We start from the raw sequence: 12,048 nt of genomic DNA, 5'->3' as shown, positions 1-12,048 counted from the left end.
TCTGGACAGAATGCCACATCCCAGCTTTGGGTTGAAGCCCCCATGACCAGTGGGGTGTCAAGCTGGGACCACAGAAAAAGAGGAATTTACGTATGAAATTAGGACTCCGGGTCTCTTGCAAAAATGCCTTTCCTCAGGACAGGGGCCCCCAGAGCACAAAGTCAAGGCTATTTAATATACGCCCCCCCCCCACACACACACCTCATCATCTGCCTGGGGAATCAGATTCCTGATTCTTAGATGAAAGAACATGTGCCAAGTCAGCAAGTCCTGGTTTGTAATGAATCTAGCACCCATGACCTCTGGGGGGCGTGCGTGGAGGGAGGAGACTCCTGCTCCAGTCTCCTCTCAGGTCCCTGCAACCCTTCATATGGCAGTCAGAGGAATCTTTGCTAAACCTACATCTCACATCACAGCCCTGCTTAAAACCTTCCTAGAGCACCCCACTACCAGACCCTGACCAGGGCCCACAAGGTAGCATTCCCTGAGCTCGATCAGGTCGGGATTCCCCTCTATGACAAGCTTCAGGGTCTCCATTCCCATGGCTCGTCCTCATCCCCCTGGCTCAGTTCAAACATCGCCTCCCCCAAAGGGTGCGCACCCCATTTCACTCTCTTAGAGCCATGACCTGAGGGCTGGGGACCAGCTGGCCACTGTTTCCAGTGACTTGTTCAGCAAGGCATCCCCACAACACAACACCAGGTAGGTGCTCAATACATACTGACTGGAGCAATGGACCTTCCAGTCCAAACTGTGGCCACTGCAGGGAGACCTCACTGGGCAACCTTGACACTTCTTAATGCTGTTTCTCAGGGCATCATGCTGCCCCAGGCCCACTGGCCCCAAGCCCACATGCATCTGCAGTCCATCCCATAATACACCACGCATGGTCAATACTCAAACCTTCTCCCTGAAGTTGTTCAGGCAGACTGAAGCTCCAGAAAGACCACCATGTTCCCACCTGGGTCCTTGGCCCCTCGGCACCATGTTACGTGTTCCAGATTGATAACAGGAATACACAACACATTCTTGGTATTTAAGGGGGGTAAGCCTGACTGTGTGGTGGGAAGTTGGCCCTTTTAAAGGACGCTTGCACCTAGGCAATTCCAGAATGAACTGGAGACAGGCCTGCCCTCAAGGAAGTCACAGTCCAGTGTCTGCTTAGCACCTGCTGAATGCCCACTACGTGCCTGCTCAGTATCTGCTGAGCATATCCTGTGTGCCTGCTGAATTCCTGCCGAATGCTTGCTGAACACATACTGTGTGCCTGCTGAATGCTTGCTTAAGTACTTACTGTGTGCATGCTAAATGCCTGCTGAGTGTCTGTGGTGTGCCCACCAAGAGTCCACTATGTGCCTGCTGCCAGGTACCTGCTAAGCACCTGCTAAGTACACACAGTGTGCCTGCTGAACACCCGCCATCTGAAAAGTGCCCACTGAGCGCCGCCATGCGTTCACTGTGCACACACCTCCAGAAGCTCAGCAGCAGCGACCACGCAGTGAGCATCTATGTACTGGCCCGATTCTGGATGCCTTACGTGCATTAACCTAAATCCGACCACAGAGCGACCAGAGACCACCGTGACCTCTGCTTCACAGAGAGGAAGTAGAGCACAGAGGAAACTCACCCGGATCTAAGCTCACCCAGAAGGAAGCAAGGAGAAGCCTAGCAGCCATGGCCCTGGCTTGGCACCAGGTGCTACAGAATCCCCCCACATTTTCTGTACTTTGTTTCCATTTGGCAAATAATAAATATTGACTCTATGTCCCTGGCCCGTGAGGCAGGCAGTGGCTTCCTTGTTTGTGCACCTGGACCCCCATCCGACTGGCAGCACCATGGCTACGCCCAGCCGGGGCTGGGCACCCACCTCTGGCATTGGGCTGGATGTGGTAGCAGGAGGAAGGAGAGGGGGTCAGAGACACCCCAGCCAGAAACAGGGGGCCATTCCATCCCATGAGCTCCAAAGCAAAACAGGACTCTCCCACCCCCACCCCTGGTTCTCTGTGGTTCCCCCATCACAGTGAGCCCCACCTTGCCCTCCTTCCTCTGACCTCCTGATTAACTCTGTCACTATTACCCCCTACATGTCCCAAATCAGCCCTCCCTTTGTCCTCACCATGGCCCACCCTAAGCTGCTGCATACCCCCTCCCTGCTATGGAGCACAAGGACACACAGGTAAGGACACACAGGTGAGGCCACACCTGGTGCGTGCATGCATGGGGACAAATGTGATGAATGTCTGGTTTGCAAAAACCCAGGGACAACCTTCATGATCCTCAACAGATGGATATGAACTAAAGTCCAGCATACAAAAGGGTCCCTCTATGCCTACGTTAAGAAAAACATGAGCCCCAGAATCAGGCATGGGTTCAAACCTGGCCCCTCCACACACAGTGAGCCATATCACCTCTCCCACCAGTTTCTCATATCTGCAACAGGAAAAGCAGCAGCTCTTTCTCGTGGGTTACTGCAACAACCCACTGGCCATACACACGTGGGCTCTAGCAAGTCTGGCTCCTGCCACTCCCTGCATCTTCATGTCACTTATGTTGTCATCCTGCTGGAACCTTCCATGGCTCCCCATGGCCCACATGCAGGGTCTGGCCCAGGGCTCTCCACCACCTGCCCCACCTCCCTCGCCGCTGCTCTGCCCATGAAAGTCTATGCTCCTAGAGCACAGGGTTCTAGGAGCCCGGAAGGCTCTGCTCCACCCTGACCGGCTGGCAAACTCCCAGAGCAGCGTGAAAAGAAAGAAAACATACAGGACACTGGGTTAGTCCAACTCGGATCGAACCCCAACTCACCTGTTTCTAATGCTCTGTGACATTCTCCAAGCCTCAGTCTCCCCCTCTAGAAACTAGGGAGGATATCATCGCTGCCCGGGGGTGGTGTTACCTGTTGCCAGGCTTGACGCTCGTATCTCATGGAACCGGGGCTCCACCCAGCCCTTCTGCGCCCGCACAACCCCAGCATATCGAGGGCTGCAATAGCAGGGTTGCTCAGCCTTAGCACCGCAGACACCTGGAGCCAGATTATCCTCTGGGAAGGGGCTGTCGGGGTTGGGGGGGGGGCACCACAGGTGGGGTGGAGCTGTCAGGGCACTGCAGGGTGTTGAGCAGCATCCCCACTCCACCCACCAGATACCAATAGCATAGCATCCTCCGGCTCTAAGTCCTGACAACCAAAAACATCCCCAGATGCTGCCAAATGCCCCCGGAGGCAGAAATGGATGGGGTGAGCACCCAGTAGGTACCACACATCTTTGATGCTTCCAGGCCACATCCCACCCCTGACATCACCACGGCATTTTGAAAAAACTCCCTAGCACCAAGTAAGTACTCTGAATCCTGACCGCTGAGCCTGCAGAAACAGAAATCCCCCAGCACCGGAAACCAGAAAGCCCCCAACACAGAAAGCAGCAGAAAAGAGCTGACACTTAGCCTCCCACAATACCTGCAATGGCCCAGCTCTGACCCAGAGATATCTAATTAACTCCAACCAGGACCAGAAGGCCCACTGCAAGGACAGGAGTCACTTTGCACTGTACCCCTGGCCAGCTTTAGGAACAATGACGGTGGAACACCTTCCTTGGCTCTATGGACCAACAAATACCACTGTGCCACCAACCTACCGCCAGACAGCTGGTTCACACCCCTGACCAAGGCTGGCCCTCTCCCTCTGCTTGGCACAGCCCTGGTGACCACAGTGCACAGGCCTCTTAGAAAGGCCTGCACGACAAGGTCTTCAGGTCCCCACTCAGAATTCAGGCTCCCACAGTGGATCTTCAGAAGCAGAATCTGGGAGGAGTCCAGGAGTTTGCATCCTTCATCTCCAAGGTGGTTCAGGGGCCCCGGAAAGTGAGAGAACAACCGCCCACCATCTTCCCAACCTTCCCTGTTGCTCTAAGTCAGCAGGTCTCAAACTGCAGGACAAACCCATTGTCCTGGGGCCCGCAAACTCCTTCTACAAAGCGCCAGACGGTACATATTGTCGCCTCTGCAGACCAGGTGGTCTCCGTCAAAATGACTCAACTCTGCCACAGATGAGACATAAACGAATGGGCGTGGTCGTGTTCTAATAAAACTTTATTTACAAAAACAAGCGCAGCTTACCGATCCCTGGATTGGCAGGTTAAAAAATCAATTCAGCGGGTCCCCACTACCATTCTACGTTAAATAGAAGAAAACTGATTAGATCTACTTTCCCCAGGTGTTGACAGGGTCAACAAAGGGAGGGCTGGACTCCTTGGAGAAAGTTGTTTTGATTTTATGTTTGCTGCTGGGTGCTGGGAAGCCACAAGACACAGATTTCTAATCATGAGTCAGTCAAGGAAGTGAGCAGGTATCTTCGGGACTAGCCCTCAGCTCTCATCCTGTCCCTCGGCCGGTCACACGCTCCTCTTGCCCAGCAAGTGTTTGCTTGAGCCCATTTTCACTGTGCGGGCACATGCTCAGGAGCGGAACTGCCATGTGTATGGATTCAGCAGGTGGTGGCAGGTGGTGACAGGGTGCTGTGGTAGGGTCCACCTGTTCTGGGGAATCCAGGAGGACTTTCTGGACCTGTAGTGTGCATGGAACCAGGGGTGTCTGGGACCGGGCATGAGCTCTGGGAAGGGTTCTCTGCCCAGGACCTCAGGCTAGTGGGGGACACTCAACAGTCACCTGTGGGAAGCACGCATGGAAAGGCTGGAAACAAGGCTGGGGCTCCCTCCTTTCAAATGACAACTTAGAAGCTGGTCTCTTGCAGGCTGTGGAGACTGCAGCTCCCAGCCTGATCTAGGAAATGACTTTCATAGGGAGAAGAGCCATGGGTCACACACAAAGGGCCATGTGATGCACCCCAGAGCCACCACTTCTGTAACAACAATAGTTAATGACAGAAAACATGTATTCCCGGGTCTAAGCCGCCAGAGGAACGTGGGTTTAGCTGCAGAAACAATCACATCTCAGAGAAGCCAAGACCCAAGTGGGACCAAGCATGCTCTGGCAAGCGATAGAAGGTTCTAGTTTATGGTTTTAATTCCTTGTTTTGGACACGTTCTGTGCGATTGTCTCAGGGCTGAGCAGCAACTCTACTTCCCAGCTAGGACACCACTCTGGGCCTCAGTTTCCCCATCTGCACAATGGGGAAGACGACACCTCCTCTCTGAGGGGGGCTGAGCATCAAGGATCAGGGACTGAGTAAAGGCCACATGGTGCCAGGCAGGGATCAGGAACCAAGGGTGCAGAGGGCAAACTCTACCCACTGCCTTAGGATACGACCCCAAATACTCATCTCGCCCCCCGGGCCTTGCTCCTGGTGTTATCCCTCTGGTTCAGTCACCACTGGCCTGGGGGCCAGCAACGGACTGTGGGTCTCCAGTTCCTGATGACAGGCGAATGAAGGGTGCGCTCTAGGCCACACGGCCTGTGCCAGTGAGCCAGAGGAGGACAGATGTGTGCATCTGCGGACAGCCCCCAGGCCCACTGTCCCAAGGTGGTTTCAACAAGGCACCCAGACTCTGCCTTAGCCAGGGGAGAGAGTGACCTGGGGCCGCCGTCACAAACGACCACAAACTGAGAAGTGTAAAACAACAGGACTTTATTCCCTCACAGTTCTGGAGACCACACGTCTGGAATCTAAGTGTCAGCAGGGTCGCATTCCTTCCGGAGGCTCTAGGGGAGGACGTTCCTTGGTCTCTTCCAGCTCCCGGGGGCTCCAGGCATCCTCGGCTCACGGGTGCAGCACTCCCGGCTCTGCCTCCGTCATCACATGGCCTTCTCCCGTATGCGCCTGTGTGTTCTCCTCTTATGAAAACACCAGTCACTAGATTTAGGACCACCCTAAATCCAGTATGATCTCATCTCGAGTTCCTTACCCTGATTTCATCTACGTCTTTTCCAAATAAGGCCACAGCCACAGGTTCTGGGGGGCAGGACGTGGGCAAATCGTTTTAGAGGCCCCTATCCTGTTCAACTCAGTGTGCAGCTCACAACCTGGAGAGCAGGAGACTGCTGGGGCTTTCTGGGGGCGGGAGATGGCTCACTCCATCCTCTCAAACAGAGCAGCTCGGGGAGTCCTGCGTGCGTGTGTGTTGAGGCTGCAGATGGCACCAGACACTTGAAGCAGCCGGCACAGAGGCAAACAGTGCCAAAGCCAGGACTGGGGCCAGGACCGGGGGCGGCCTTCACGCTCAGCTAACCCGAGCCACCGCTGCGCGATGCCTGCCGCCCAGGGACCCGTTTTCCTCCAGCCTGTGCAGAGCCACCCCCATAACAGGGTAGGGCCAGGAGAACACCCTCCTTCGGTGCAGCCATAACTGGCAGCCCTGGCTGGGCCGCCACGGACTGCTTGGCGTGTGGGCTTTCTCTGGCCCAGGTGCTGCTCCCTGGGATGCTCAGTGATCAGTCACACGCAGAGCCTGCTGTGTCCTGAGTCCCGGGCAGGCAGGTGACACACCCCGTTCCTTCCCCTGGCTCCCGCCACGAGATCTACCCGCACATTCAGACGGCTCTGTTGCCGAAATATCACCAAAAGCCACCGATCCTGGTCACTGCCACAGACACCTCCTTGCTCAAGTCACCTCTGTCCAGTCCCCGACGTAGGTGCTTAAGCAGCCTCTCACCAGCTGCCTGCCCTTGCCCATTCAGCTCACAGCCATCTTTGTGAGACACGAAGAGTCCTCGAATGGTGAAGCGGGGAGTTACTCTTCGGCCTAGCACCTAGTTACTCTCCGGCCAAGCACCTCCGTTCCTTGGTACACACTCAAGGGAGAAGACCCGCAGCCACACAAGCTCCTGGGCGCGTATGTCCGCGACAGCGATACTCACAATGGCCAAAAGGCGGAAGCAACCCAAATGTCCCTTGATGGATGAATGGATATATGGAAAGGAGCGGAGCCACAAAATGGAGTATTATTCAGCCTTAAAAAGGAAACGACGCACAGGCCCAACATGGTGGATGTACTTAACGCCGCTGAGCTGTATGCACAAAAAGGGTGAAGGTGGTAAATTTTATGGCCTGTGTATTTTACCACAATTTTTATAAAAGGAATGAAGCACTGACACACACGACACTGTGGATGAACCTTGAAAACATCGTGCAGAGTCAAAGAAGCCAGACACAAAAGGCCACACCTTGTGTGATTCCATTTACATAAAAAGTCCAGAACACACAAATCCATAGAGACAGAAAGCAGATTAGTGGTTGCCAGGGGCTGGGGGAGGGGGCATGGGGTTTCCTGCTGGAGTGATGGAAATGTTCCCAAGTTGACTGGCGATGGCTGCACAACTCTGTGAACATACCCAAAACCCCTGAATAGTACGCTTTAAGGGAGTAAACTGAATGCACCGGGAATTGCACCTCAATAGGCAAAGGCTCGCCATTCACCATCACAAACCCTCCCGGGGCCCCTCCCAGGGCCCCTCCCTTGGTGAAATCCAGGGCTCGACAAGCCACTCCGACCTCACCTCAACTCTTGTTCTCTCTACATGCCAGCCTCACAGTCTTCCCATGTGTTTTCTCAACCTCACCAAGCCCTTCCCACTCGAGGGCCTCTGCACCTGCCTGTCCCCCACCTGGGGAACTCTTCCCCAGTGTGAGGGGCTCCATCTCACCACCAGGATGTCAGCCCCCCACCCTAGCCAGTACTGGCACATCACTCTGTTGCCTCTCTCCAAGAACATATGTTTTTGTTCATTTGCAGGGATTCTCCTATCCCCCTTAAAACCACACTCGCTCCCCCAAGAGCATGGCCCTCACATGCCTCGTATGCTGCCGGCTCCCCAGCACCCGAGATAGTCCCTGAACAGTCCCTGAAATGTGCCGCTGCAACTTTACAGGTCAGGATTCTGAGGCCCAGAGAGGTTAAGAGACCTGCCCAAAGTCACACTGCAGAGCACCACCGCCCTCCCTGCACCTCGGGCTGCCCCAAGTCTGAGGACAAGAATGGAATACTCATGCACCCACCCCTCTACCCTGCGATTTCAACGTTTATTTATTTTTGGGACAGAGAGAGACAGAGCATGAACGGGGGAGGGGCAGAGAGAGAGGGAGACACAGAATCGGAAACAGGCTCCAGGCTCTGAGCCATCAGCCCAGAGCCTGACGCGGGGCTCGAACTCACGGACTGCGAGATCGTGGCCTGGCTGAAGTCGGACGCTTAACCGACTGCACCACCCAGGCGCCCCTACCCTGCGATTTCAAAGTGGTCTCCCTGACATCACACCCCATGCCAATACCAAATCTGGTCCTCAGGGTCCCTGTCCCCGGGTGAGGTGACAGCATGGATTTATACAAAAAGGCTGCATGCCTGCTTTCACACGATACTGACATGCCTACCATCACCAAGGAGTGTAGGCTGACACATGGGAACTTAAGTAGCCCTGCTCATTCCAAGAGTGGACATGCTGTCAAAGAATTCACGGGAAGGAGCAGGTACCAAACTGGCCATGTGCCGCCTGTTCACACGTAGAGGTGAAACTTCAGCATCTATCACAGGGGAAGGCGGTGTGGAAGGCTGCAGCCACGGGCGGGCAGAGGGGGTGCCTGAATCAGGTGTGTTCACTTCACCTGCACCAGGCACCGCAGATACGCCACTCATCACATGCAATGGCCAAACGGGGTTGGAAAGACTTTGCTCATCCCGGCCCCAGGTGTGGGAAAAGCCATCAGCCTGTCCAAAATGGCACAGCCATACAGGTGGGTAGAGAGCTTTGAACTCTATCTGCCCAGGTGCAAAGGTTGCACCCCCGTTCATTCAACCTTTCCTCCAAACTGAAGGATTTTTAGCCTAAGCACTGCTGACATTTGGGGCTGGATCACTCTCTGTGGTGGGGGACATCCATGAATTTTGAGGTGCTGAACGGCATCCCTTCTTTACCTACTAGATGCCAGTAGCACCTCCTCCCCCAGACGACACGACCCAAATGTCTCCAGACATTGCCCAATGTCCCTGAGGGACAGAATTGCCCCCAGTACAGAACGGTGCTCTGTCTCACAAAATCCAGTGTAAGCTCACCTCCACCCAGGACTCACACCCAACTCCCAACGTAAAAGAAGACAACAGAGAGGGAGGTGGCAGACAGAAATGGTTCCCAGGACCGAGAGAACTCCTATCCACGTATCTTAAAAATCTCTTCTAAATCCATCAATAGATGACAGAAAAATAAACGTGGCCCTCCTAGTCAATGGAGTATTACTCAGCCATTAAAAGCAATGAAGTTTTTTTTGATAATACGCTACACTGTGCATGACCCTTGAAATTATCGTGCTGAGTGAAAAAAGCCAGACACAAAAGGCCACATGTCGTATGATCCCATGTATATGAAATGTCCAGAACAGGCAGATTCATAGAGACAGAAAGCAGACTGGTGGTTGCCAGGGGCTGGGGGAGAGAAAAATGGGGGGCTGGGGGAGAGAGGAATGGGGAGTGACTGCTGGTGGGGATGGGAATTCTTTTGAGGGTGATGAAAATGTTCTGGAATTCGCCACCGGTGATGGTTGCCCAACTCTGTAAATACACTAAAAAACACTGATTTTTACGCTTCCAACAAGTGAATTATATAGTACGCGAATCAATAAAGCTGTTATTTTAAAGAAACCTTTTCAACAACAATAATACATTTCCAACCCCGACACAGAACCCAGACCTCCAATCATGAAGACAGACATCAGCCTTGTGTGACCCCCTTCTTCTTCCTGCCACACTACATACAGCTGAATGCGAACACATGCTACATGCTGGAGACACGACGAAGTAGACATTCCTGCCCTCAGAAGCCCTGATTTATGGGGACACTCGAGGCGCAAGCTTGCTTGCTTGCTTGCTTGCTTGCTTTACTTCATTCATTCATTCATTCATTCACCAATTATCTCTTCTTCGACATCCTAAGCAAAAGCACCAGTGGCTGGAGCAGGAACAGGCAGTACCCGGTCAATGGTGGGCACCCCGTCAAGAGGTGCCAAACAAATACACAGAAATAGAGATTCGCATTCTAGCCCACACAGTCACGACCTCACAGACAAACAAGCAACTAACTGGTAAATAACGTGACCCGAAAGTTGCACCTGAAGAATCAGAGACTGAGGCTCATGTCACAGAGGTATGTCTGCCTGGGACGGTCAGATCAGAGGCCAAATCCGGACACCGCCTATATAGGGGTCTGCAGCTCCCATCCACACCCTCCCCAAGGCCCCAGGGTGCAGGACAGGGGGAGGGTCCCACCACTCTGCAGGAAGCAGCAGAGACTTACTGTCACCTGTGCGAAGCGTGCTCTCCTCCTTGAACCAGAAGGAAGGACTTGCTAGGCACCCTTGACAAAAGAGGATACTGAGGCCCGAGGAGACTGGCACCTCAGTGCGGTCATTGGGCCGGAGAAACGGGCCCAGGAGAAAAGACAGACCTCCAGCTCCAACCCTGCTCAGGGCCCGCAGTGGCTTCCCAGGTGAGGTTAGTAACCTGGTCTGCCCCTGCGTGCCAAACACACCCATCAACCTGAGGAAGAACTGTCCCTCCACCCTGGTCCTGACAGGCCAGGAGCCATCCACGGCCAGCTGTCTCTTGTCTCAGTGGGAGGAACACAACCTGGTCCCCACCATATGGGCTACACGGGGAAGGGGTAGCTGTCTCCACTCCAAGCTCTAGAATGGAGCACAATCTGCCTTCCTGACCACCCTCAGGTCCCCACAGGAGAGGACGCCAACAAAACTTTCCCTCGGGTAACCCAAAAGAGAGAGGTACCGATCCCACCTCAAGTCTGCAAATGGGGATATACCTGTCCTTCCTCCAACACCCAGGGAGTGAAGGCACAGGTGACAAAGATGCAGAGACACCTGTCCCTTCAGATAGCAATGATGTCGGGGCAGCTGTTCCCCTCAGGCGGCAATGATGTGGGGGCACTGGTCCCACACCAGGTACCAACGATGTGGGAGCATGTATCCCCCTCCCCAGGTAACAATGATGCGTGCAAGCAGCGCCCAGTTCATACACCTCAGTGTCCTCCTGCCTCCCCTAGGTAGCAGTGATGTGGAGGCACCTGTCCCCCTCAGGTAGCAAGGATGTAGGGACACCTGTCCCTCCTCAGGTAACGATGATGTGGTGGCACCTATTCCCTCCAGGTAGTAATGATGTGGAGGCCCCTGTCCCCTCCAGATAATAATGATGGAGTGACACCTAGCCCAACCTCCAGGTAGCATAGATGTGGGGGCACCTGCACCCTTTCAGGTATCGGTGATGTGGGGGCACCTGTCCCGCCCACGATGCCCGGGGCGTCGGGACACCTGTACCCTCCGGCTGTGCCAAGCCCCGCCCCACGGCGCGCGCCCCGCCCCCGCGGCGCGCGCCCCCCGCCCCGTGCACACGCCGGACACGCGCCCCCTCCCTCCCTTCCCGGCCCCGAAGGGTCGACGCGGGCAGCCCCCTTACCCGCGCGGCCCGCGTCAGGCTCAGGTCCTTCATGACCTCCTCGAAGGCCGCCGTCTCCTCTGCCTGCTTCTGGTTGTGCAGCGCGATCTTCTCGCTGAATTTCCGCGGATTGTTCGAAGTCGCCATCTTCTCGCCGCCACCTCCTCCTCCTCCTCCTCCTCCACCTCCTCACCCCCCCCCCCACACACTCGCCAGTGGCACCGCGCAAGCGCCGGCTGGGCCCGCGGGCGGCGGGCAGTGCGCAGGCGCCTTAGCGGTCGTGAGTGCGGCGCAGGCGCATGGAAGTAGCGCGCGGCGCGGGGGCGAGAGCGCATGCGCACGCCCCTCCGGCGCGTTCGTGTCCAACAGAGGAGGCGGGGCGGGGGGGGCGGTGCGGAAAGAGTAGGATTTGAGCACATGCGTAGTGTGCAGACTCCTGGCCCGCTGGACAGCGGCCGTCTGGCCATCGGACGTGCATGGTTCGGGGACGGGTCCAGGCGCTGGAGCCCCCAAGAAGGAGACCGCCGAGCCCAAACCCTTCCAGTTGACAAGGATGGGGCCAGCAACCCATAAGGACAGATAGCACCCCGAGGCTTGCCGGGGCTCGAACTAGTTCAGCTTTGAGACCAGTTGAAGGAGTTGCTCATTCATGCATTCATTCATT

The 12,048-nt window shown here is 55.3% G+C and overlaps 1 protein-coding gene across 1 annotated transcript in view; it reads right to left on the bottom strand.

Moving 5' to 3' along the window:
• CRTC1 (CREB regulated transcription coactivator 1) overlaps positions 1–11,568 on the bottom strand; it is a 76,476-nt gene extending 64,908 nt beyond the window's left edge. The window contains 1 exon segment of the mRNA XM_043587112.1: positions 11,406–11,568. Within this exon segment, the coding sequence (XP_043443047.1) occupies positions 11,406–11,531 (126 nt within the window). The 5' untranslated portion in view covers positions 11,532–11,568.
• Between the last annotated feature and the right edge of the window lie 480 nt (positions 11,569–12,048).

The sequence above is a fragment of the Prionailurus bengalensis genome, chromosome A2, assembly GCF_016509475.1.
Source record: "Prionailurus bengalensis isolate Pbe53 chromosome A2, Fcat_Pben_1.1_paternal_pri, whole genome shotgun sequence".
Lineage (NCBI taxonomy): Eukaryota > Metazoa > Chordata > Mammalia > Carnivora > Felidae > Prionailurus > Prionailurus bengalensis.
Note: the sequence above shows the minus strand (reverse complement) of the source record. Positions and strands in the feature narration are given on the sequence as shown.